Source organism: Thalassophryne amazonica, chromosome 4, assembly GCF_902500255.1.
Source record: "Thalassophryne amazonica chromosome 4, fThaAma1.1, whole genome shotgun sequence".
Lineage (NCBI taxonomy): Eukaryota > Metazoa > Chordata > Actinopteri > Batrachoidiformes > Batrachoididae > Thalassophryne > Thalassophryne amazonica.
Window position 1 is genome coordinate 1,684,018 of NC_047106.1, and position 27,206 is coordinate 1,711,223.

Sequence of the window (27,206 nt, forward strand, 5' to 3'; positions counted from 1 at the left end):
CCCAAGCCAGCCGAGAGATGTAGTCCCTCCAGCGTCTCATGACCATAGGTGAGGATCGGAACGTAGATCGATTGGTAAATCGAGAGCTTTCCCCCTACTCAGATCTCTCTTCGATACAGCAACCGCATCACTGCAGACACTGCACCGATCCATCTATCGATCTCACACTCCATCCGTCTCTCGCTCGTGAACAAGACCCCGAGATACTTAAACTTCTCCACCTGAGGCAAGGACACCCCACCGACCTGAAGAGGGCAAGGCACCTTTTTCCAGTCGAGAACCATGGCCTCGAATTTGGAGGTGCTGATCTTCATCCCGGACGCTTCACACTCGGCTGCAAACTGCCCCAGTGCACGCTAAAGGTCCTGGTTTGACAAAGCCAACAGCACCACATCATCTACAAACAGCAGAGATGCGCTCTATTGGGGTGATATGGTACTACGAGGTCCCTAAGATAAGATGGGACCTGATTACTCAAAACCTTATAAGTAAGAAGAAGAATTTTAAATTCTATTCTAGAATTAACAGGAAGCCAATGAAGAGAGGCCAACACGGGTGAGATATGCTCTCTCCTTCTAGTCTCCGTCAGTACTCTAGCTGCAGCATTTTGAATTAACTGAAGGCTTTTTAGGGAACTTTTAGGACAACCTGATAATAATGAATTACAATAGTCCAGCCTAGAGGAAATAAATGCATGAATTAGTTTTTCAGCATCACTCTGAGACAAGACCTTTCTGACTTTAGAGATATTGCGTAAATGCAAAAAAGCAGTCCTACATATTTGTTTAATATGCGCTTTGAATGACATCCTGATCAAAAATGACTCCAAGATTTCTCACAGTATTACTAGAGGTCAGGGTAATGCCATCCAGAGTAAGGATCTGGTTAGACACCATGTTTCTAAGATTTGTGGGGCCAAGTACAATAACTTCAGTTTTATCTGAGTTTAAAAGCAGGAAATTAGAGGTCATCCATGTCTTTATGTCTGTAAGACAATCCTGCAGTTTAGCTAATTGGTGTGTGTCCTCTGGCTTCATGGATAGATAAAGCTGGGTATTATCTGCGTAGCAATGAAAATTTAAGCAATACCGTCTAATAATACTGCCTAAGGGAAGCATGTATAAAATGAATAAAATTGGTCCTAGCACAGAACCTTGTGGAACTCCATAATTAACTTTAGTCTGTGAAGAAGATTCCCCATTTACATGAACAAATTGTAATCTATTAGACAAATATGATTCAAACCACCGCAGCGCAGTGCCTTTAATACCTATGACATGCTCTAATCTCTGTAATAAAATTTTATGGTCAACAGTATCAAAAGCAGCACTGAGGCACAGAGATGAGTCCACTGTCCGAGGCCATAAGAAGATCATTTGTAACCTTCACTAATGCTGTTTCTGTACTATGATGAATTCTAAAACCTGACTGAAACTCTTCAAATAGACCATTCCTCTGCAGATGATCAGTTAGCTGTTTTACAACTACCCTTTCAAGAATTTTTGAGAGAAAAGGAAGGTTGGAGATTGGCCTATAATTAGCTAAGATAGCTGGGTCAAGTGATGGCTTTTTAAGTAATGGTTTAATTACTGCCACCTTAAAAGCCTGTGGTACATAGCCAACTAACAAAGATAGATTGATCATAATTAAGATCGAAGCATTAAATAATGGTAGGGCTTCCTTGAGCAGCCTGGTAGGAATGGGGTCTAATAAACATGTTGATGGTTTGGATGAAGTAACTAATGAAAATAACTCAGACAGAACAATCGGAGAGAAAGAGTCTAACCAAATACCGGCATCACTGAAAGCAGCCAAAGATAACGATATGTCTTTGGGATGGTTATGAGTAATTTTTTCTCTAATAGTTAAAATTTTGTTAGCAAAGAAAGTCATGAAGTCATTACTAGTTAAAGTTAATGGAATACTCAGCTCAATAGAGCTCTGACTCTTTGTCAGCCTGGCTACAGTGCTGAAAAGAAACCTGGGGTTGTTCTTATTTTCTTCAATTAGTGATGAGTAGAAAGATGTCCTAGCTTTACGGAGGGCTTTTTTATAGAGCAACAGACTCTTTTTCCAGGCTAAGTGAAGATCTTCTAAATTAGTGAGACGCCATTTCCCCTCCAACTTACGGGTTATCTGCTTTAAGCTACGAGTTTGTGAGTTATACCACGGAGTCAGACACTTCTGATTTAAAGCTCTCTTTTTCAGAGGAGCTACAGCATCCAAAGTTGTCTTCAATGAGGATGTAAAACTATTGACGAGATACTCTATCTCCCTTACAGTTTAGGTAGCTACTCTGCACTGTGTTGGTATATGGCATTAGAGAACATAAAGAAGGAATCATATCCTTAAACCTAGTTACAGCGCTTTCTGAAAGACTTCTAGTGTAATGAAACTTATTCCCCACTGCTGGGTAGTCCATCAGAGTAAATGTAAATGTTATTAAGAAATGATCAGACAGAAGGGAGTTTTCAGGGAATACTGTTAAGTCTTCTATTTCCATACCATAAGTCAGAACAAGATCTAAGATATGATTAAAGTGGTGGGTGGACTCATTTACTTTTTGAGCAAAGCCAATAGAGTCTAATAATAGATTAAATGCAGTGTTGAGGCTGTCATTCTCAGCATCTGTGTGGATGTTAAAATCGCCCACTATAATTATCTGAGCTAAGCACTAAGTCAGACAAAAGGTCTGAAAATTCACAGAGAAACTCACAGTAACGACCAGGTGGACGATAGATAATAACAAATAAAACTGGTTTTTGGGACTTCCAATTTGGATGGACAAGACTAAGAGACAAGCTTTCAAATGAATTAAAGCTCTGTCTGGGTTTTTGATTAATTAATAAGCTTGAATGGAAGATTGCTGCTAATCCTCTGCCCCGGCCCGTGCTACGAGCATTCTGACAGTTAGTGTGACTCGGGGGTGTTGACTCATTTAAACTAACATATTCATCCTGCTGTAACCAGGTTTCTGTTAGGCAGAATAAATCAATATGTTGATCAATTATTATATCATTTACCAACAGGGACTTAGAAGATTATTATTATGGTTATTGGTGGTCTGGGAGCAGGCACCGTCTCTACGGGGATGGGGTAATGAGGGGATGGCAGGGGAGAGAAGCTGCAGAGAGGTGTGTAAGACTACAACTCTGCTTCCTGGTCCCAACCCTGGATAGTCACGGTTTGGAGGATTTAAGAAAATTGGCCAGATTTCTAGAAATGAGAGCTGCTCCATCCAAAGTGGGATGGATGCCGTCTCTCCTAACAAGACCAGGTTTTCCCCAGAAGCTTTGCCAATTATCTATGAAGCCCACCTCATTTTTTTATGGACACCCCTGTGCTCGAACATGGTGTTCATGATGGACAAACTGTGGCTAGCACAGAAGTCCAACAACTGAACACCACTCGGGTTCAGATCAGGGAGGCCTTGCTTCCCAATCACGCCCCTCCAAGTCTCACTGTCGCCACCCACGTGGGCATTGAAGTCCCACAGGAGAACAATGGAGTCCCCGGTTGGAGCACTATCTAGTACCCCTCCCACAGACTCCAAGAAAGTTGGGCACTCTGTAGTGCTTCTCGGCCGATAGGCAGAGACAACAGTACCTGTCCCCAACCCGAAGGCGTAGAGACAGGACCCTCTCGTTCACCGGAGTGAACTCCAACACATGGTGACTGAACTGGGGAGCAATAAGCAATGCTACCCCAGCTCACCGCCTCTCCCCATGAGCAACGCCAGAAAAGTGGAGCATCCAGCCCCTCTGCAGGAGTTGGGTGCCAGAGCCCAAGCTGTGCGTGGAGGTGAGCCCGACTGTCTCTAGTCGGTACTTCTCAACCTCCCGCACAAGCTCAGGCTCCTTCCCCCCGGCAAGGTGACGTTCCACGTCCCAACAGCCAGAGGCTGTGAGCGCGGACCGGGCCGCCGGACCACCCGCCCTCGACTGCCAACCAGTCCTCTTTGCACCCAACCCCAGTGGCCCCCTCTGCATGTGGTGTTCCCACAGAAGGGTGGGCCCACATTGCTCTTTCGGGCTGAGCCCAGCCGGGCCCCGTGGGCTAAGGCCCGACCACCAGGCGCTCGCGCGAGCCCCAAACCCAGGCCTGGCTCCAGGGTGGGGCCTCGGTTCCGCCATACCGGGCGACGTCTCAGTCCTCTCAGACCTGTTTGCCATGGGAGACCCTATCAGGGGCACGAAGCCCCCGACAACATAGCTCCTAGGATCATCCGGGTACGCAAACTCCTCCACCACGATAAGGTGGCAGCTAGTGGGGGAGTATTATTATTATTATTATCATCATCTCACTGGGCGTGCTGACAAAACTTGTAACATCTACAAAAAGCACAACTTGTTTATTTGATCCTATACCACTACCCCACCACGATAAGGTGGCAGTTCGATGGAAATACAGTGCTATGTAAAAGTTTGGGCCCCCGTGATAATTTTCATGATTTTCCTTTATAAATCATTGGTTGTTTGGATCAGAAATTTCAGTTAAATATATCATATAGCAGACAAACACACTGATATTTGAGAAGTGAAATGAAGTTTATAGGATTTACAGAAAGTGTGCAATAATTTCTTTAAACAAAATTAGGCAGGTGCATAAATTTGGGCACCCTTGTCATTTTATTGACTTGAATACATATAGCAGTAATTATTGGAACACAAAATTGGTTTGGTAAGCTCATTGACCCTTGACCTCCTTACACAGGTGAATCGAATCATGAGAAAGGGTATGTAAGGTGGCCATTTGCAAATGTTTCCCCTCTTTGCATCTCTTCAAATGAGTGGCAACATGGGAGCCTCTAAACAACTCTCAAATGACCTGAAAACAAAGATTGTTCAACATCATGGTTCAGCGGAAGGATACAAAAAGCTATCTCAGAGATTTCAGCTCAGTGTCCACGGTGAGGAACATAGTGAGAAAATGGAAGACCGCAGGCACAGTACTAGTTAAGGCCCAAAGTGGCTGCCAAGAAAAATCATAGATAAGCTGAAGCGAAGGATGGTGAGAACAGTCATAGTCAACCCACAGGCCTGCTCCAAAGACCTACAACATGATCTTGCTGCAGATAGTGTCTCTGTGAATCGTTCAACTATGCAGCGCACTTTGCACAAAGAGATTCTGTGTGATGCTGTAATGCAGAGGAAGCCTTTTCTATGTACACGCCACAAATAGAGTTGCTTGAGGTATGCTAAAGCACATTTGGACCAGCCAGCTTCATTTTGGAATAAGGTGCTGTGGACTGATGAAACTTAAATTGAGTTATTTGGACATAACAAGGGGCGGTATGCATGGCTAAAAAAGAACACAGCATTCCAAGAAAAACACTTGCTACCTACAGTAAAATTTGGAGGTGGTTGCATCATGCTGTGGGGCTGTGTGGCCAGTGCAGGTACTTGGAATCTTGTTAAAGTTGAGGGTCACATGGAGTCCAATCAATATCAGCAGATTCTTGAGAACAGTGTTCATGAATCAGTGACAAAGTTGAAGTTGCGCTGCGGCTGGATCTTTCAACAAGACAACAACCCTAAACACTGCTCAAAATCTACTAAGGCATTCATGCAGGGGAACAAGTACAATGTTCTGGAATGGCCATGACAGTCCCCAGACCTGAATATTATTGAAAATCTGTGGTGTGATTTTAAGTGGGCTGTCCGTGCTCGGAAACCAACAAACCTGAGATGTTTTATAAAGAATAATGGTCCAAAATACCTTCAACCAGAATCCAGACTCTCATTGGAAGCTATAGGAAGCGTTTAGAGGCTGTTATTTCTGCAAAAGGAGGATCTACTAAATATTGATGTATTTTTTCAGTTCGGATGCCCAAATTTATGCACCTGCCTAATTTTGTTTAAAGAATTATTGCACAGTTTCTGTAAATCCTATAAACTTCATTTCACTTCTCAAATATCATTGTGTTTGTTTGCTATATGATATATTTAAATTAAATTATTTTTAAAAAGTGAGTTCGGAGTGACAAATTTATCTTCGTCGTTGGTGGAGAGAAAATCCTCCGTCTCTCCGAGCAACCTATAAAAAGCCTGAGGAGGCAGTATTCAGCAGAGCTGTCAGACAAGCAGATGGGGAGAATTGTCATTAAACAGCTCACAGACGGCTTGGCGAGGATAGATCAATGTCAGCTCCCAGAGAAGTACAAGACGTGCTACCAGTTCACCCTCTTCAGAAGGTTGATGTGGCTTCTGCAAATGAGTGAGATTCCATCATCAGCTGTGAGGAAGATGGACGAAAAAGCCAACTCGTTCATCAGGAAATGGCTTGGGCTCCCACGGTGCCTCTGAGTCAGGCCTCATTGGGAAAGAGACTCTTCAACTCCGACTGCACTCCATAAGCATGGGTTATATGCAGGAGAAGGCCAGACTGGTTCTCGAGTTTATCGAGTCTGCAGATCAGTCAGTGAGGGCTGCCTGTGCTAAAGTCGCCACCGGCCGGAAGTGGAACGCTCCAAGTGAAGTCCATCAAGCCGTCTGTAAACTGCAACGTCAGGAGGTTGTGGGCAGAGTCTAGCTCTCATATCAAAGTGTTACACCAACTTTGTCAAGGAAGGGGGCCGAACGTACTCCAGACAAGGAGGGATGCCAGGGCCTTTCTCCCTTGACAAGGAGTGGAACATGAGGGTTGACTTAGACAAGCAGCTCAAGTTTCCCACAGAGATTACCATCACTTATCTCTGCCCCAACATTGTTGTGTGGGCTACAGAAGCAAGAGCGGTGCACCTCATCGAACTCACAGTTCCATCAGAGGAGATCGAGATCACCTTCGAACGCAAGAAGGCCAGGTTTTCCGACCTGGCCGCAGACTGTTGGGAGGCTGGCTGGAAGACCGCCATCTACCCGGTGGAGGGCTGTCACGGATTCGTGAGCCTCTCAATGACACGCTTGTTGAGGGATGCAGGTGTAACTGGAGGGAAGCTGCAGAAGGCCACTAATGAGCTTGCTGAGGAGGCTGAGAATTAAAGCTTTTTGCTCTGGCTGAGGAGGAAGGATAGGAGCTGGGGAAAGAACACGTGACACCAGTCAGCTGCGGGGGGTGACAGGGAGATGTCCCTGTCACTGCTCCACCACCAGGAGACATTCCAGGATTAAAGAGGCGAAACGTTGATGAAACGTCTTCTCTGTGTTCCCAGGGTGAAGAAGAAGTCAGCAGGTCAAAGAGCCTTTTCGTATCATGCACCCACTCTGTGGAACAGTCTTCCTGCGACTGTGAGGCAGTCTGAGTCTGTGGACATTTTTAGGTCAAGACTCAAAACCTATTTTTATTCTCTTTCTTATGGATAGTTTTTATTTTTATTTGTTTTATTTTTTACTTCTGTTTTTATTTGTGTATTTGAATTTTTTTTTTTATTCAATTTTATGTTGACTTGTTTTATGTAAGGCGCCTTGAGATGGCTTTTGCTGTGATTTGGCGCATTATAAGCTAATTAAATTAAATTAAACGTGATTCTTGGCTGATGACCCCACAGCTGACCCTGCAACTGGCCATGGGCACCGGAGGAGGTGCGACAAACAGAAATGCGTAGCAGGAAATTTCAACCCCAATTCCAGTGAAGTTGGGACGTCGTGTAAAATGTAAATTAAAAACAGAATACAATGATTTACAAATCCTCTTCAACCTATATTCAATTGAATACACCAGAAAGAGAAGATATTTAATGTTCAAACTGATAAACTTTATTGTTTTTTGTGCAAATATTTGCTCATTTTGAAATGGATGCCTGCAACAAAAAAGCTGGGACAGTGGTATGTTTCCCACTGTGTTACATCACCTTTCCTTCTAACAACACTCAATAAGCGTTTGGGAACTGAGGACACTAATTGTTGAAGCTTTGTAGGTGGAATTCTTTCCCATTCTTGCATGATGTACGAATTCAGTTGTTCTACAGTCCGGGGTCTCTGTTGTCGTATTTTGCGCTTCATAATGCACCACACATTTTCAATGAGTGACAGGCCAGTCTAGTACCCACACTTGTTTACTACAAAGCCACGCTATTGTAACACGTGCAGAATGTGGCTTGGCATTGTCTTGCTGAAATAAGCAGGGACGTCCCTGAAAAAGACGTTGCTTGAATGGCAGCATGTGTTGCTCCAAAACCTGGATGTACCTTTCAGCATTGATGGTGCCATCACAGATGTGTAAGTTGCCCATGCCATGGGCACTAACACACCCCCATACCATCACAGATGCTGGCTTTTGAATTCTGCGCTGGTAACAATCTGGATGGTCTTTTTCCTCTTTTGTCCGGAGGACACAATGTCCATGACTTCCAAAAACAATTTGAAATGTGGACTCATCAGACCACTGCACACTTTTCCGCTTTGTGCTTCTGGATGTTGTTGATGTCTGGCTTTCGCTTTGCATGGTAGAGTTTTAACTTGCACTTGTAGATGTAGCGACGAACTGTTAACTGACAATGGTTTTCTGAAGTGTTCCTGAGCCCACGCGATAGGATCTTTTACACAATGATGTCATTTTTTAATGCAGTGCGCGCCTGAGGTATCGAAGGTCACGGGCATTCAATGTTGGTTTTTGGCCTTGCTGCTTACGTGTAGAAAGTTTTCCAGATTCTCTTAATCTTCTGATTATATTATGGACTGTAGATGATGGAATCCCTAAATTCCTTGCAATTGAATGTTGAGAATCATTGTTATTAAATTGTTGGACTATTTTTTTCACGCAGTTCTTCACAAAGTGGTGATCCTCACCTCATCTTTGCTTGTGAACGGCTGAGCCTTTTGGGGATGCTCCTTTTATACAACAATCATGACACTCATCTGTTTCTAGTTAGGTATTCTTTGAGCATTCATCAACTTTCCCAGTGTTTTCTTGCCCCGTCCCAACTTTTTTGAAATCTGTTGCAAAATGAGCAAATATTTGCACAAAACAATAAAGTTTATCAGTTTGAACATTAAATATCTTGTCTTTGTGGTGTATTCGATTGAATATAGGTTGAAGAGGATTTGCAAATCGTATTCTGTTTTTATTTACATTTTACATGTCCCAACGTCATTGGAATTAGGGTTGTACACCTCACCTGTAAACTAACTGAAATTGCTGATCCAAACAACCAATGATTTATAAAGGAAAATCATGGAAGTCATCGGGGGTGTCCAGACTTTTACATACTACTGTAATACCCCTGTCACACATAGCCGGAATCACGCAGAGTGCCGTCAGAGTTATGAATTGGTGCACATCTGAAAGGTGTTTAATTTCAGTTCCAAAACATTCTGACAGCCATCTGTGGAAGTCCACACAGTTGATCAAAATCGGCCGGCGGCCCTGAGTGTGACGCATATGTTCAGAATTCACCATCGAGAAGGGACACCTATCCAATAGCGATCCATGTCTAATCTGACGATCATCTGACCGCAATTTACATATTCTGAAGGCGGCATAAACAATCTGAAATGATGTGATTATGGTTGATTGAGCTCTGAGATCGATCGTTCACAGCAAAACCTACCGACATGCTGTGCTATGTTTGTCCACCTCCAATGGACCCCAGCCAGGGAGGGCGAAGGAAATATTATGTAATAACATATAAGTAGCGCTGTGCATGCATAATTAAATCTCACGTGAAGTGCCATCTCACAACAATAATCAATCAATCAAACTTTATTTGTTTAGCACTTTACAACAGTAACCACTGAACCTAAGTGCTTCACATAAATACATAAAATCAACAACAATTAAACCACACAAAAACCATCATAAAAAACTCTACATACTAAAAGCAATTCTGAACAAATAAGTTTTTAACTTAACTTTGAACAGAGACAAAGTACTAATCAAGCGCAACTCCACAGGCAAAGAATTCCACAGTCTAGACCCGGCCACAGCAAAAGAGCGGTTACCCCACTGCCTGCTTTTTGTCCTAGATATCACCAATTGATTCTGATCAGCAGACCTCAAAGTTCTGGTGGGTGTATATACAGCAAGTCCATGTATAGCTTTAAAAAAAAATATCAAAAGTTTAAAATCAATCCTAAAATGGGCTGGAAGCCAGTGAAGAGTGAACAAAACCGGAGTGATATGACTATGTTTGCAATAATCCAACTACAGTTGTGTTATAATGCGTATCAAGTAAAATGAAAACAAAAAAGAGTTTAAAAAGAGAAAGTCCACTGGCTACAGCCTGAATGTTGCGCACATGTGGGGAAGTTGGCGCACTGCCAGCACAGTTCAACAGCATTCATGGAGTACAGCCGGACAAATAAAATCTAGCAATGTAAGTATATACTGATCAAACATCTAAAGGGATTTTTCACCAGACTAGCAGCAGGCGGTCACTGACAGCTGTCAGTGCACTCAGATGAACATCAGCTCCAGTGCTCACTCACATGGGGCGCACGTGTTGTGCACTCAGACTGTCTGTTACAGTGTTTCTGGACACACATACACTCAGCTGAGTGAACAATTCAGCCACATGCTCGCACACTGCTTTGATCACCTGTTCTCCATACGTACACGTGCGCAGTCCGTCATGTGAGACACATACTCAGAATCAGATTCTGATTGATACTGATGAGAGGTCAGTTTAGCTCTGGGAATGTGGGGATGAGCGGAGATTTGGTTGCGTGGGTGAGTGACACGAGGCAGTCTGGATGCATTCGGATCACGGCTGGCCACGCTCTTCTCGACTGCATCAGATAATGGCAATATTTGCCATGTCAGAATGGTTCCTCCACATTTTTGCTTAGGCCAATATACAATAAACACACTTTCTTGTGTCAGCCATGCATTTTTAACGTATTTAAATTATATTAAGTACTCACAATGAAGATAGTAAATAAACTCATGCACGCATGCTTTTAATATATAGATATTCGGCATGTGATTGAGATATGTTCAAACATTTTCAACCTGTGTAACAATTCATTCCATTTTGTTGAGTTTCATCATCATAACGAAGTGCATTTGATTTTTTGAATTTTTCCTCCTTTTTCTGTGTCAACCAATCACAGCTCTTAGAGGACCCGTATCTGAATGAAACTGATGCCCCCAGACCCGTACCTGAAAGAAACCCACACGCCCCCAGACCCGTACCTGAACGAAACCCAGGCGCTCCCAGACCCGTACCTGAACGAAACCCAGGATCTCTCATACCTGAATGAAAACCAGGTGCTCCTAAACCCGTACCTGAATGAAACCCAGAGGCTCCCAGACCCGTACCTGAGCAAAGGAGGCTGAGTAGTATGATGCGCCTATAATTGGCACACACTCTCTGGTCCCTCTTTTTAAATATGGGGACCACCACCCCAGTTTGCCACTCCTTAGGCATTGTCCCAGACCTCCATAAAATGTTGAGATGTCTCATCCAAGACATTTCATCCACACTGAGAGCCATTAGCATTTCTGGATGGATCTCATCAACCCCCGGGGCCTTGTGTGCTGTGGAGTTGTTTGACTCTGCAGTGTCAAACAACTCCAACTCAGTAACTTCCACCAGGGAAATTGATGAAAATCCTTCCTCAGCTTCCAGCTCTGCCCTGACTATAGAGGGCATTCCAGTCTGATGCAGGAGTTCCTCAAAGTGTCCCTTCCAGTGTCCGATTATATCCTCAATTGAGGCCAACAGAGTCACAACTTTACTGTCGACAGCTTGGATGGTTCCCCGCGTTCCCCTCCTGAGGTGCCACACAGTGCACCAGGAACACCTTGGTACTGAATGAAAGTCTTTCTCCATGGTTGCTCCGAACTCCTCCCACACCCACTGTTTTGCCTCCCCCACAGCAGAGGCTGCCGCCCTTCAGGCCTGTTGGTACCTTGCCAAAATAACAAAACAGTCTACCCAAACACCTGCTTTTACCTAGTGATCAAATAAGACAACCAAAAGTCAGACATCTTTCCTGACTTCAGGAAAGAACCAGGAGAAAATGTGATCAAAATAAAACGGCTTCTCAACCCTACTGGAAAATAGTTGGACTGCATCACAAAAACAAATAATTACAATGACTACAAAAATTCAGGTGCAAAAGTCAAATCAAAAACAAAAGTGTCTTCAGACACAAACACACAGCATCTAAATGGGAGCCAGAAGAAGGTGGCTCACTGAAGGGTGGATTCAGCCTTTTACAGCTGAAGCCATCGGTGTTGGACCAATCAGCCGGTGCCACCTGTGCAAGCTCACCTGAAAAAAAAAAGAAATTCACACACAGCAAACAAAATCAGCAGCGCCTCACCTGGGTGGGGAGGGTGAACACACCATACTATATATGACCTGAGGCTCATAACAACACTTATGAGCATCCTTATGTTTGAGCCTGGTGTTAGTTATGGACAGTCCATGACTAGCACACAAGTCCAACAACAAACAACCGCTCAGTTTTAGGTAAGGGAGGCCTTTCCTCCCCATCACGCCTCTCCAGGTGTCTCTGTCTTTGCCCACGTATGTGTTGGAGTCCCCCACTGGAGGTCTATACAGGACTCCATTCAGGGAACCAAGAAGGCTGAATACTCCAAAGTACTGTTTAATACATACACACAAACGACAATCAGAATCCTGGGGACTCGTGAGTATCCGCACACCCACCTGGTGCCTCACGGCCTGGGCAAGTCCAAAGAAGAACAAGCTCCAACCCTTATCAAGGAGAGTGGTTCTGGGGCCGAGGCTGTGCATGGAGGCGAGGCCTACCAGATCTAACTGGTAGTGCTCCACCTCCCGCACAAGCTGCGGTTCCTTCCACACAGCGAGGTGACGTTCCACACCCACAGAACATTAAAATGGCTTCTATGGGAATGTGCTGTGATTTGGAGCCAGCATCAAGTGGCCAGTCAAGGAACTGCACTTCCTAGTTGTGGTCAAAATATGAGCTTGATTGTTGCTGCTTGGGCTGACCACGCCTCAGTGCAGCTTGCTGAAATGCAACGTACAGAAACAAACATGCACACGTGACTAATCACACTGTACACAGTTGTACCGTCTATTCTGCGTACACTTGTGTGTGTACCATATGGTTCAATACAAATACATGTTGTGACACTCCTACACACTTGAAACCCACACGGGGGTGGACATAGTCTCCATGGTAATGTGTCACCCTGACGCCGGCCTTGGACTACTCTGTGCGTCTCTTGTTCTACACCATCAGGGTGATGTGTCTTTGAGAGTTCTGACTGAGTGTTAAAGTGATTAAGTGTCTGCTTTTGCCTCCCGAGTGAACAAGAGCTGGTTTGTGTCTGTTCAGGCGCTGAGCTGCAGTCTGGTCGTCCAAATGGTCAACAACGTCAGAGCTTTACTCAGTGAGACAGAGCTGCTTCTGGCTGGAAAGATGTCCATGGTAACCTTCTTCCTTTGTCAGACAGATGCAGCTTGTGCGTGTTCCGGCTCTTCTACTGCATAGTTTGTTTGTTTGCAGCAGTTGGAGCCTCCTCAGCAGGAGCAGCTGAACGGGGCCTTGTGCTCGGTGGCCCTTCAATTCCGCCGGCTGACCGACGTCCCCTGGTTGTCTCCGACTGTCGAGCTGTCAGACCACGAGGTAAATCGCCATTCACGTGGAAACAGCCCAAAAACAGTCAGAATCCTGTCAGTCATGACCATGGACAGACTTTACAGATGATGTGGACAGCTCCACCAATCAGCTGCTTCTAAACGTACCAAGAACAGGTTTAAAAACCAGAGGAGACAGGGCCTTCTCTGTAGCTGCTTCCAAATTGTGTAACAGCCTTCCTTTTAATTTTAGAGCTGCGCCCTCCTTAAATGTCTTTAAAGTAGACCTGCATTGAAATAAATGTGGTCAGATCTCAGAAAGAAATAGCTGATATGTATTTATAAGACCCTTATGAATGCAGTAAAGTAAATCTGAAAGCCCAAATTTGTAATTCAGCGGAGAAATCTTCATTTAAAAATGACAAATTTGCAGCTAAAATTTGGCCCTCAGCGAAAACTGTTTGTACATCCGGGTCATTGCAGTGACGTCCGGCAGAAGACGGAGCGCTCGCGCCTTCAGTCCGATCCCGCATTGAAATTGATTTTATCTGTTAGTAATGTTACTGTTACACACGTCCTGGTTTTAGCATCCAAAAGTAAGCTGCAATGAATGTGAGATACAGCTCTGCATGCTCAGATCAGCGGCGACATCAACAGCGGGCGACGTTCTTCCCCGACGCCTCGCTCTCTGCCTCCGCTGCGCTTACTGAGTCTGCGTGCTCGGTAAACGCCGAAGCGGGCCACTCACATCGCCCCCGTGTCTGCTGTGCAGCCGGCACCACCTCCCTGTCTACTGAATGGAGGTGCAGCCAACTTGGCAAAAGTCCAGAGACTACACTCGCTGTTTTGATGCTGAGCAGCCGGTGACACCTGTTGCTGCAAGGACAGACTTTCCGCAGCACCGCACGTCTCGGTAATCGGAGCCGCAGAGCTCCGTGGCCGCTGAGAGAGGTTTATATCTTTTTAAGGACTTGGATTCTTTGCGGGTCCCGCCTCCCTACCCCGTGACGGTAACACCAGAGGCGAAAGACAGTAGATTTTCAATGTGACACCACTCAGTCAAACGGGCGTATGAAAAAGTCCCCCAAAATAATTTTCAAGCACAAATAAAAGAAATGTGTACTCACCAAACGTGCCGCAAGACAATATGAAGTTTTAAAAAAGTAGATCCTTCCATATAAGACAAAAAAAAGGTGCAGATGCAAACTGACGTAAATCCACAAATTACAGTTGGCGCACGCAATGCACGCTGGGATAGGGTCTTTTCCCAAATGTCTCGGCAACGTCCCGGATGTGATGACAGTTTTGCGGAGGGCTAAATGTTAGCTGTAAATTTGTCATTTTTAAATGAAGATTTCTCCGTTGAATGACAGATCTGGACTTGCAGATTTACTTTACTACATTCAGAAGGATCTTATGTGTAAATATGTCATTTTTTGGTCCAAAGATCTGACTGCATTTATTTCAATGCAGGTCTACTTTAAGTCATCACTGAAGACCATCTCTTTCCACAGGCCTTCATTACCTGGGCGCAGTTGTGCTTTTGTATTAAATTTTTATTGTATTTATTAGTGTTTGGATTTTGTCTTTTTGTGTTCTTTATATTTTTTATTCTGTACCTGTGAAGCACTTTGGGCAGTTTTGCTTGTTGTAAATGTGCGATATAAATAAACGTAACAGCTGGTAATAAGTCCATGCAGCCGTTTCATGCAAGCAGAATGTCCATCTGAAGGTGAGCAGTGTTGAGTTGCTACGTTCATACGTAATCCTTTCTGCATCACTTCTTCTCTTTATTCACTTTGTATCATACCCCACCGCTGACCCAGGAGGCGTGGCCAGCAAATTCCACACCCACCTCTTGTCCTCACATTATGTGGGGGATTTAAGACTTTTAATGCTTGAGGCTTCAGAAGCTTTCAAATTGGACAAAGAACTGGACAAATCAGATGGGCTTCAGTCAGCAGGAAGTGACCTTTGTAGAGGTGCACCTGGTGACATATTTTCTTTCATGAACTCCACAATAAAAGTATTTAAACATCAAAACGGTGGCAGTTAAGAGCTAATGTTAATGACCTTATCACCAGATGACAAGGAAGATGTGGTGAAGGTCATAATTTGATTCTTCTGGTAGGACCTTAAATACAGCCCAAGGTTCCACAGTTAGCCTGCACTTATCGCCCTAAGACAAAAAGGCGTTTAAAAATCATTCCTTCAGCTTCTGGAGGCGTCATGCCATTTAAAGAGAAATCGTTTTAAAATAATTTAATGTGAAAATAAAGTTAACATTCTGACTGAACACGTTTGATAAAATGGAATTTGTTCAAGGTGTATGTAAACATATGTCCACGTATATTAGACTGAGTTATATCGTCCATGTCCTCCTGACCGTGTCCTTCTGTCCATCTTTAGGGTCCACTGACTGATTTCTCAAAGCGAAGTCGAAGCACCAAGTTTCGTCTTGTCCCCAAGTTCAAGAAAGACAAAAACCTGAGGAACAGGGAGACTTGTGTGACTCTTTCACTGCCAGGTAAGCTTGCTGTTTTCACTCTGTCACACTGAGTTCACCCTCTCACTACACCCAGGATTTCTGCAGACACTTAAAAAATGACAATCCAAGGCATCTTACTCTTTGTTACTTCCACCAAGGACGTAATAAGATCATCAGTGTTTATTTATTATCTTAAGATGTCAGTCAGTATGTTTGTTTGTCTGCAACTTCACATATAGCGCCCTAGCAAGATACCATATTGTTGGTGTGTTTAGTCAGTGCGTGTCATCTGTGCGTGTTGTGGGTTTGTGTCATCTGTGCGTGTTGTGGGTTTGTGTCGTCTGTGCGTGTTGTCAGCGTGTGTCGTCTGTGTGTGTTGTGGGTTTGTGTCGTCTGTGCGTGTTGTGGGTTTGTGTCGTCTGTGCGTGTTGTCAGTGTGTGTCGTCTGTGCGTGTTGTGGGTTTGTGTCGTCTGTGCGTGTTGTGGGTTTGTGTCGTCTGTGCGTGTTGTGGGTTTGTGTCGTCTGTGCGTGTTGTGGGTTTGTGTCGTCTGTGCGTGTTGTGGGTTTGTGTCGTCTGTGCGTGTTGTGGGTTTGTGTCGTCTGTGCGTGTTGTGGGTTTGTGTCGTCTGTGCGTGTTGTCAGTGTGTGTCGTCTGTGCGTGTTGTGGGTTTGTGTCGTCTGTGCGTGTTGTGGGTTTGTGTCGTCTGTGCGTGTTGTCAGTGTGTGTCGTCTGTGCGTGTTGTGGGTTTGTGTCGTCTGTGCGTGTTGTCGGCGTGTGTCATCTGTGCGTGTTGTGGGTTTGTGTCTGTGCGTGTTGTGGGTTTGTGTCATCTGTACATGTTGTGGGTTTGTGTCGTCTGTACATGTTGTAGGTTTGTGTCGTCTGTGCGTGTTGTGGGTTTGTGTCGTCTGTACGTGTTGTCGGCGTGTTTCGTCTGTGCGTGTTGTGGGTTTGTGTCGTCTGTGCGTGTTGTTGGCGTGTGTCGTCTGTACGTGTTGTTGGGGTTTGTCGTCTGTGCGTGTTGTCAGCGTATGTCGTCTGTGCGTGTTGTCGGCATGTGTCGTCTGTGCATGTTGTGGGTTTGTGTCGTCTGTGCGTGTTGTGGGTTTGTGTCGTCTGTGCGTGTTGTGGGTTTGTGTCGTCTGTGCGTGTTGTGGGTTTGTGTCGTCTGTGCGTGTTGTCGGCATGTGTCGTCTGTGCGTGTTGTGGGTTTGTGTCGTCTGTGCGTGTTGTCGGCATGTGTCGTCTGTGCGTGTTGTGGGTTTGTGTCATCTGTACATGTTGTGGGTTTGTGTCGTCTGTACATGTTGTAGGTTTGTGTCGTCTGTGCGTGTTGTGGGTTTGTGTCGTCTGTACGTGTTGTCGGCGTGTTTCGTCTGTGCGTGTTGTGGGTTTGTGTCGTCTGTGCTTGTTGTCGGCGTGTTTCGTCTGTGCGTGTTCGGGGTTTGTGTCGTCTGTGCGTGTTGTTGGCGTGTGTCGTCTGTACGTGTTGTCGGGGTTTGTCGTCTGTGCGTGTTGTCAGCGTATGTCGTCTGTGCGTGTTGTCAGCGTATGTCGTCTGTGCGTGTTGTCGGCATGTGTCGTCTGTGCATGTTGTGGGTTTGTGTCGTCTGTGCGTGTTGTGGGTTTGTGTCGTCTGTGCGTGTTGTCGGCGTGTGTCGTCTGTACGTGTTGTGGGTTTGTGTCGTCTGTGCGTGTTGTGGGTTTGTGTCGTCTGCGTGTTGTGGGTTTGTGTCGTCTGTGCGTGTTGTGGGTTTGTGTCGTCTGTGCGTGTTGTGGGTTTGTGTCGTCTGTGCGTGTTGTGGGTTTGTGTCGTCTGTGCGTGTTGTCAGTGTGTGTCGTCTGTGCGTGTTGTGGGTTTGTGTCGTCTGTGCGTGTTGTCAGTGTGTGTCGTCTGTGCGTGTTGTGGGTTTGTGTCGTCTGTGCGTGTTGTCGGCGTGTGTCATCTGTGCGTGTTGTAGGTTTGTGTCGTCTGTGCGTGTTGTGGGTTTGTGTCGTCTGTACGCGTTGTGGGTTTGTGTCGTCTGTACGCGTTGTGGGTTTGTGTCGTCTGTACGCGTTGTGGGTTTGTGTCGTCTGTACACGTTGTGGGTTTGTGTCGTCTGTACGCGTTGTGGGTTTGTGTCGTCTGTACGCGTTGTGGGTTTGTGTCGTCTGTACATGTTGTAGGTTTGTGTCGTCTGTGCGTGTTGTCAGCGTGTGTCATCTGTGCGTGTTGTGGGTTTGTGTCTGTGCGTGTTGTGGGTTTGTGTCATCTGTACATGTTGTGGGTTTGTGTCGTCTGTACATGTTGTAGGTTTGTGTCGTCTGTGCGTGTTGTGGGTTTGTGTCGTCTGTACGTGTTGTCGGCGTGTTTCGTCTGTGCGTGTTGTGGGTTTGTGTCGTCTGTGCGTGTTGTTGGCGTGTGTCGTCTGTACGTGTTGTTGGGGTTTGTCGTCTGTGCGTGTTGTCAGCGTATGTCGTCTGTGCGTGTTGTCGGCATGTGTCGTCTGTGCATGTTGTGGGTTTGTGTCGTCTGTGCGTGTTGTGGGTTTGTGTCGTCTGTGCGTGTTGTGGGTTTGTGTCGTCTGTGCGTGTTGTCGGCGTGTGTCGTCTGTACGTGTTGTGGGTTTGTGTCGTCTGTGCGTGTTGTCGGCGTGTGTCGTCTGTACGTGTTGTGGGTTTGTGTCGTCTGTGCGTGTTGTCAGCGTGTGTCATCTGTGCGTGTTGTGGGTTTGTGTCTGTGCGTGTTGTGGGTTTGTGTCATCTGTACATGTTGTGGGTTTGTGTCGTCTGTACATGTTGTAGGTTTGTGTCGTCTGTGCGTGTTGTGGGTTTGTGTCGTCTGTACGTGTTGTCGGCGTGTTTCGTCTGTGCGTGTTGTGGGTTTGTGTCGTCTGTGCGTGTTGTTGGCGTGTGTCGTCTGTACGTGTTGTCGGGGTTTGTCGTCTGTGCGTGTTGTCAGCGTATGTCGTCTGTGCGTGTTGTCGGCATGTGTCGTCTGTGCATGTTGTGGGTTTGTGTCGTCTGTGCGTGTTGTGGGTTTGTGTCGTCTGTGCGTGTTGTCGGCATGTGTCGTCTGTACGTGTTGTGGGTTTGTGTCGTCTGTGCGTGTTGTCGGCGTGTGTCGTCTGTACGTGTTGTGGGTTTGTGTCGTCTGTGCGTGTTGTCAGCGTGTGTCATCTGTGTGTGTTGTGGGTTTGTGTCTGTGCGTGTTGTGGGTTTGTGTCATCTGTACATGTTGTGGTTTTGTGTCGTCTGTACATGTTGTAGGTTTGTGTCGTCTGTGCGTGTTGTGGGTTTGTGTCGTCTGTACGTGTTGTCGGCGTGTTTCGTCTGTGCGTGTTGTGGGTTTGTGTCGTCTGTGCTTGTTGTCGGCGTGTTTCGTCTGTGCGTGTTCGGGGTTTGTGTCGTCTGTGCGTGTTGTTGGCGTGTGTCGTCTGTACGTGTTGTTGGGGTTTGTCGTCTGTGCGTGTTGTCAGCGTATGTCGTCTGTGCGTGTTGTCGGCATGTGTCGTCTGTGCATGTTGTGGGTTTGTGTCGTCTGTGCGTGTTGTGGGTTTGTGTCGTCTGTGCGTGTTGTCGGCGTGTGTCGTCTGTACGTGTTGTGGGTTTGTGTCGTCTGTGCGTGTTGTGGGTTTGTGTCGTCTGCGTGTTGTGGGTTTGTGTCGTCTGTGCGTGTTGTGGGTTTGTGTCGTCTGCGTGTTGTGGGTTTGTGTCGTCTGTGCGTGTTGTGGGTTTGTGTCGTCTGTGCGTGTTGTGGGTTTGTGTCGTCTGTGCGTGTTGTGGGTTTGTGTCGTCTGTGCGTGTTGTGGGTTTGTGTCGTCTGTGCGTGTTGTCAGTGTGTGTCGTCTGTGCGTGTTGTGGGTTTGTGTCGTCTGTGCGTGTTGTCAGTGTGTGTCGTCTGTGCGTGTTGTGGGTTTGTGTCGTCTGTGCGTGTTGTCGGCGTGTGTCATCTGTGCGTGTTGTAGGTTTGTGTCGTCTGTGCGTGTTGTGGGTTTGTGTCGTCTGTACGCGTTGTGGGTTTGTGTCGTCTGTACGCGTTGTGGGTTTGTGTCGTCTGTACGCGTTGTGGGTTTGTGTCGTCTGTACACGTTGTGGGTTTGTGTCGTCTGTATGCGTTGTGGGTTTGTGTCGTCTGTACATGTTGTAGGTTTGTGTCGTCTGTGCGTGTTGTCAGCGTGTGTCATCTGTGCGTGTTGTGGGTTTGTGTCTGTGCGTGTTGTGGGTTTGTGTCATCTGTACATGTTGTGGGTTTGTGTCGTCTGTACATGTTGTAGGTTTGTGTCGTCTGTGCGTGTTGTGGGTTTGTGTCGTCTGTACGTGTTGTCGGCGTGTTTCGTCTGTGCGTGTTGTGGGTTTGTGTCGTCTGTGCGTGTTGTCGGCGTGTGTCGTCTGTACGTGTTGTTGGGGTTTGTCGTCTGTGCGTGTTGTCAGCGTATGTCGTCTGTGCGTGTTGTCGGCATGTGTCGTCTGTGCATGTTGTGGGTTTGTGTCGTCTGTGCGTGTTGTGGGTTTGTGTCGTCTGTGCGTGTTGTGGGTTTGTGTCGTCTGTGCGTGTTGTCGGCGTGTGTCGTCTGTACGTGTTGTGGGTTTGTGTCGTCTGTGCGTGTTGTCGGCGTGTGTCGTCTGTACGTGTTGTGGGTTTGTGTCGTCTGTGCGTGTTGTCAGCGTGTGTCATCTGTGCGTGTTGTGGGTTTGTGTCTGTGCGTGTTGTGGGTTTGTGTCATCTGTACATGTTGTGGGTTTGTGTCGTCTGTACATGTTGTAGGTTTGTGTCGTCTGTGCGTGTTGTGGGTTTGTGTCGTCTGTACGTGTTGTCGGCGTGTTTCGTCTGTGCGTGTTGTGGGTTTGTGTCGTCTGTGCTTGTTGTCGGCGTGTTTCGTCTGTGCGTGTTCGGGGTTTGTGTCGTCTGTGCGTGTTGTTGGCGTGTGTCGTCTGTACGTGTTGTTGGGGTTTGTCGTCTGTGCGTGTTGTCAGCGTATGTCGTCTGTGCGTGTTGTCGGCATGTGTCGTCTGTGCATGTTGTGGGTTTGTGTCGTCTGTGCGTGTTGTGGGTTTGTGTCGTCTGTGCGTGTTGTCGGCGTGTGTCGTCTGTACGTGTTGTGGGTTTGTGTCGTCTGTGCGTGTTGTCGGCGTGTGTCGTCTGTACGTGTTGTGGGTTTGTGTCGTCTGTGCGTGTTGTCGGCGTGTGTCGTCTGTGCGTGTTGTCGGCGTGTGTCGTCTGTACGTGTTGTGGGTTTGTGTCGTCTGTGCGTGTTGTCGGCGTGTGTCGTCTGTACGTGTTGTGGGTTTGTGTCGTCTGTGCGTGTTGTCGGCGTGTGTCGTCTGTGCGTGTTGTCGGCGTGTGTCGTCTGTGCGTGTTGTCGGCGTGTGTCGTCTGTGCGTGTTGTGGGTTTGTGTCGTCTGTGCGTGTTGTCGGCGTGTGTCGTCTGTGCGTGTTGTGGGCGTGTGTTGTCTGTGCGTGTTGTGGGTTTGTGTCATCTGTGCGTGTTGTCGGTGTGTGTCGTCTGTGCGTGTTGTCGGTGTGTGTCGTCTGTGCGTGTTGTCGGTGTGTGTCGTCTGTGCATGTTGTCGGCGTGTGTCATCTGTGCGTGTTGTAGGTTTGTGTCGTCTGTGCGTGTTGTGGGTTTGTCGTCTGTACGCGTTGTGGGTTTGTGTCGTCTGTACGCGTTGTGGGTTTGTGTCGTCTGTACGCGTTGTGGGTTTGTGTCGTCTGTACACGTTGCGGGTTTGTGTCGTCTGTACGCGTTGTGGGTTTGTGTCGTCTGTACGCGTTGTGGGTTTGTGTCGTCTGTACATGTTGTAGGTTTGTGTCGTCTGTGCGTGTTGTCAGCGTGTGTCATCTGTGCGTGTTGTGGGTTTGTGTCTGTGCGTGTTGTGGGTTTGTGTCATCTGTACATGTTGTGGGTTTGTGTCGTCTGTACATGTTGTAGGTTTGTGTCGTCTGTGCGTGTTGTGGGTTTGTGTCGTCTGTACGTGTTGTCGGCGTGTTTCGTCTGTGCGTGTTGTGGGTTTGTGTCGTCTGTGCGTGTTGTTGGCGTGTGTCGTCTGTACGTGTTGTTGGGGTTTGTCGTCTGTGCGTGTTGTCAGCGTATGTCATCTGTGCGTGTTGTCGGCATGTGTCTTCTGTGCATGTTGTGGGTTTGTGTCTGTGCGTGTTGTGGGTTTGTGTCATCTGTACATGTTGTGGGTTTGTGTCGTCTGTACATGTTGTAGGTTTGTGTCGTCTGTGCGTGTTGTGGGTTTGTGTCGTCTGTACGTGTTGTCGGCGTGTTTCGTCTGTGCGTGTTGTGGGTTTGTGTCGTCTGTGCTTGTTGTCGGCGTGTTTCGTCTGTGCGTGTTCGGGGTTTGTGTCGTCTGTGCGTGTTGTTGGCGTGTGTCGTCTGTACGTGTTGTTGGGGTTTGTCGTCTGTGCGTGTTGTCGGCATGTGTCGTCTGTGCGTGTTGTGGGTTTGTGTCGTCTGTGCGTGTTGTGGGTTTGTGTCGTCTGTGCGTGTTGTCGGCGTGTGTCGTCTGTACGTGTTGTGGGTTTGTGTCGTCTGTGCGTGTTGTCGGCGTGTGTCGTCTGTGCGTGTTGTCGGCGTGTGTCGTCTGTGCGTGTTGTCGGCGTGTGTCGTCTGTGCGTGTTGTGGGTTTGTGTCGTCTGTGCGTGTTGTCGGCGTGTGTCGTCTGTGCGTGTTGTCGGCGTGTGTCGTCTGTGCGTGTTGTGGGTTTGTGTCATCTGTGCGTGTTGTTGGTGTGTGTCGTCTGTGCGTGTTGTCGGTGTGTGTCGTCTGTGCGTGTTGTCGGTGTGTGTCGTCTGTGCGTGTTGTCGGTGTGTGTCGTCTGTGCGTGTTGTCGGTGTGTGTCGTCTGTGCGTGTTGTGGGTTTGTGTCGTCTGTGCGTGTTGTGGGTTTGTGTCGTCTGTGCGTGTTGTCGGCGTGTGTCGTCTGTGCGTGTTGTCGGCGTGTGTCGTCTGTGCGTGTTGTCAGTGTGTTGTTGCTGTGTTGTCGTTGGCATGTTGTTGGTGTGTTTGCGTGTCATTCATGTTGGGGACTCATGAAATCCAATGCATGTGTTTTCTAATAAAATTTAATGATAAAAAAACATCTTTATAAAATCCCTCCACAGCTTTTAGACTTCCTTATTTTCTCTGTAAATGTTGCCAGATTTGGTGAAGTTCTGCCCTCCATCTGGAGGGTTTGGTTTTGGCAGCTGGTTTTGGATACTGTAGTTTTGTGTGATGACTCATTTTTGTCTCTGAACGTCTTCCTCTTGGCTCCAGTTCACCAGTGGGGGACGGATGAAGTGGGGGCCTGGCTGGACTTTCTCTGTTTGCCTGAGTATAAGGACATCTTTATGGGACATGATGTCCGTGGAGCTGAACTCATCCACCTGGAGAGGGGAGACCTAAAGGTACCGGCCGGTACCTCTTGGCACAGTCAGACCTCTTGGTAAATGTTCTTCTTGTAAAACCTGTGTCTGTGTTCAGGACCTCGGTGTGACCAAGGTTGGTCACATGAAGCGGATCCTGCAGGGAATCAGAGAGCTGCACAGGAACAGTGGTGCCAGTGAGGCCTGAACCAGCTCCACGTCAGGTTCACAACCACACAAATGTTTCATTGTTTTGACTTTTGTCTTCAGTGCTCAGCCTGCAGAGCTCTTTTATAAAGACGTGTAGACCTGTGAGGTGAACCACATCTTCACAGAGTCATTCAGTATTCTCATCCAGTTACATTTTTTCTTCAAATCTGATTGGTTAAGTGTGTGAGATTTCAGACCATATAATATTGGGGCAACGGTGGCAAAACATTAGACCGATTCACTTTTGGATGTATTACTCCGCGCCCTCACTGGTGTTCTGGCGAGATGTCATTCCTGTCCTCTGCACAACTGCGCAATATTGTTGGGACACAGAACTGTCGATTTATGCAATGAGACGCACAATTCAACAGAACACCGGCTGCGTGCGCTGCTAGCTGTTAGCGCTGTTAGCTGAGAGCAAGAGAAAGTTGAGTACCGCTACGCCACCAAAATGGATGAATTTAAGCTCCCATTGAAAATGTTGATGTGGATTCTGATCCAAAATTACCGTTTCACATTTGATGGATTACTCCTCACCCTGACCGCTGTTGGAGTGACGCTGCCTCGGCTCGACAGTAAGCCTCGCTGATCGAATTACCTACAGAAAAATAACCCGTGCAAACCAAGGAATTGAATTAGAATGGGAATAACCCCCTTGTGTCTGATGATTTGCGGGGTGCAGGTAGCCTTTTAAACTCATTTTTAAAGCTCAATTTTTGACCGTATAACCAGCATGAACGTCTGTAAATCATCAGACACAACAGGGTTATCCCCTAATTAGTCTTTCATGTTTATGGGTAAGGTCGGGCACCAAAACCAGGTTCCTATATGGCACTGGTTCTCTAGCACTCAGTATCCGCTGGGCTGAATCAGGTTTCAGTGCATTAAATGTGAATCTGTGAACATGGATCGTAAACAGGTGACGTCTTTTATCAAAATGACAATTTAACAACAAAAGTCTGTTGCTCCAGGTAACAAAATTCATCAGTAGCTCAGCTAAATGCTAAATGTACTTCACAGATAAAACCATTTCTAGTTTCAAGCACGTAGCCAGCATTAGCTAAAATCTCCTGTTTGCTAAAAACAAGCTGCAGTGAACCACTGGGCTGGAAACAGTTTGGATAATGTTTCACGTTGTAGTTCACTTTAATCCAGAGACGGCCTCTGTCCTGGACATAGTCTGCACAACATCACCCTTTGGTTTCCAGTAGTGACCTGGAATAGCCGAGATGACCCTTTTCTGGGTGACGCCGTGTTGAGAGCCCCACCTGCACTGATTCGCAATGAACTCATTTAAGCATAAAGGGGCGGCTCCGTAGGTGATGACAAAAGCTTGAACACGCCCCTCTCTCTGAATCTGAGCTAACAGCTAACCTTTGTTTGGATGTTTATTAATTCATATTTTTGGGGACCACGCAGTGGTTCTCATAACGGTTTACTTTGGTGCGGACAGCAAAAGTTATCTGCCGCAGACAACCACCTGTAGTTTGCTCTCCTTTTACAGCACAAGATTTCCTGGATTACTTTGAGAAGAAAATAGATGATATTAGGTTCAGCATATCCCAGCATGCCTCGACCCAGCCACTACACCCTGTTGTTGAGGTGGGCACCATTACTGTGGTCTTCATCTTCAACCGCTTTTTTTTTTTTTTTGCCAGCTTGCACTCGACCGAGACGGACGCACTTTCTCTTCTCCCTCCCTCCTTATCTTTCCTGCTTCTGTGGCGTGTTGTCTGTGAGGCTGCAGCTTTGCTCTTCTGGAAACGACAAAAATGGATCTGTTAAAGTGGTCTCTGAACGCAATTGACACTATTTTTTCTACAAGACATTCGGGAGCGGAGGACCCGACCTGTCCTGCTGGGACGCATGTGATGGGTTACGTGATGGACTCGTGGAGGAGATGGCAGGTCATGTGCCTTTACATGCTTTCTGTGGAGGACGTTGAAGATGTGTACATATTCGGCTTGGTGGTGACCGGCTTTCTGATGTGTGGTGCGGGCACTCTGCTGGTTTACCGGAAAATCAAGAAAGTGGAAGCAGCTTTGATTGGTCGTTCCAGGCTGCCCTATATGATTGATTTGATTGGGAAGGCAGTGGCTGCACAGTCGGCGAGGGTTAACCGCGCATTGGAAGACATCTTGAGCAAGATCGCAGCCATGGAAACCCGCTATGACCGTCTGTGAAGACCACATTCTACATTCAGATGCATTGGGAGCCACTCTGTTAGAACTGTGGAATCTTTCAGGCGTCTGTTAATCTGGCTATTCATTTGGCTTCCCCAAATACAGCTGCACTTCAAGGTCGCTGTGATAAAAAAAAAAACCTCCTCAGAAGATCAACACTTAAGCCTCACTCCCTGGTCTTCCCCCCTCCCCTCAGCTTCTCCAGCCCTGACGTGAACTGTGTTAGAACTGTCCAGGACTTCTCAGACTGCGCAGGGCTGTTCCCTCCCCCCTCCAGACTGTCCGACAGTCGAACAGGCTGCCTTCCGGAGTGTTCTGATAAACTGGTCCTTTCAAATCTCGGTTGTCGTCCTGTGTCCTTGTTTTGTCTCTGTGATTATTGTTTTTTGTGCTGATGAGATTTTTTTTTTTTCCTCATAGCCGCTGCATTACACAGCGGCAATGAGGGTTTTTTTTTTCTTCTCCTTTTCCCTTGTGTTTTGCTTTCATATATATGTTTTATGTACTGGGCCGGCCTATGTGTTGTGTGTTGTGTGTGTTGTTTGTTATGGGTCGGTGTTGGTTTGCTCAGCCCTGCTGTTGACCAAGGCAGGGATGTACATCTGGAGCTGGTCCCCGGGCGCCTAATGGCGACTTCTGCTCCTACTGGCAAATAGGATGGGTTAAATGCAGTAGCCACATTTCATTGTGCAGGGAAGATGTTCTTCTGTTCTGTGCATATGACAATAAAATTTCTTTGAATCTTTGAATCTTATCGGAGATTGGGACGCAAGGGCAACAGCTCTAGCGGTGGACCCCAGACTTCCCTCTCCCAGGCCACATTAAAAACTCATAACGTCTACAAAAAGCACAACCTGCTTATTTGATCGTATACCAACAAAACTGTTTAAGGACCTGTGGCCCAGGTTCTGTGACCAGAACCTGAAGTCTGAGATGTCAAGTGTGAACAGGAAGGGAGACAGGACCGTCCCCTGTGGTGCCCCATGCTGCTCCTGATGGTGTCGGATGTAATGTCCCAAAGCCTCACATACTGTGGGCAGCACATCCCTTCAGCACTCTGGGGCCCAGGCCGTCAGGACCCGCAGCCTTTCCTGGACACAGGTGACTAAATTCTCTTCTCACCTCCTCCACAGTGATGGTGACGGGAGGCGTCGAGGAGAGTGAGGGAGTGGTGGAGGGAGGGGAGTGGGGGCAGGTTGGTGGGAGGTGGGGTGGTAATAATTGTGTGTGTTTAGGCCCTTTTCCACTACACAAAAGTAGCACTACTCGGCTCGACTCTACTTGGTATTTTTGCTTTTCCATTAGGGTTAGTGCCTGGTACCAGCTGCTTTTTTTGGTACCTGCTCAGGAGCGGTTCCAAGCGAGCCGAGCCGATGCTAAAATGTCACCTCAACAAGCTGCCAGCCACTGATTGGTCAGAGAATGTCGTCACTGGATGAGACCAGAAACAAACCTGCCATTTTTAAATACTTGCTGCAGCGTTACAGTAACCGGGCTTTTCTTTCGTTTCACTGCAAGTTTTTTATTCGCACAAA

General features: G+C 46.9%; 1 protein-coding gene across 4 annotated transcripts in view; it reads left to right on the forward strand.

The window, feature by feature from the left end:
- The window catches only part of LOC117509345 (diacylglycerol kinase delta-like), a 275,606-nt gene that overhangs the window by 232,776 nt on the left and 15,624 nt on the right, over positions 1 to 27,206 (forward strand). For 3 of the 4 annotated variants that reach the window (XM_034169012.1, XM_034169014.1, XM_034169015.1), the window contains 5 exons: positions 13,212 to 13,304; positions 13,383 to 13,502; positions 15,863 to 15,980; positions 23,190 to 23,320; positions 23,397 to 23,502. In XM_034169012.1, the coding sequence (XP_034024903.1) occupies positions 13,212 to 13,304; positions 13,383 to 13,502; positions 15,863 to 15,980; positions 23,190 to 23,320; positions 23,397 to 23,486 (552 nt within the window). In that variant the 3' untranslated portion in view covers positions 23,487 to 23,502. The remainder of the gene's footprint in view (positions 1 to 13,211; positions 13,305 to 13,382; positions 13,503 to 15,862; positions 15,981 to 23,189; positions 23,321 to 23,396; positions 23,503 to 27,206) is intronic. The other variant, XM_034169013.1, reaches the window with a different exon arrangement.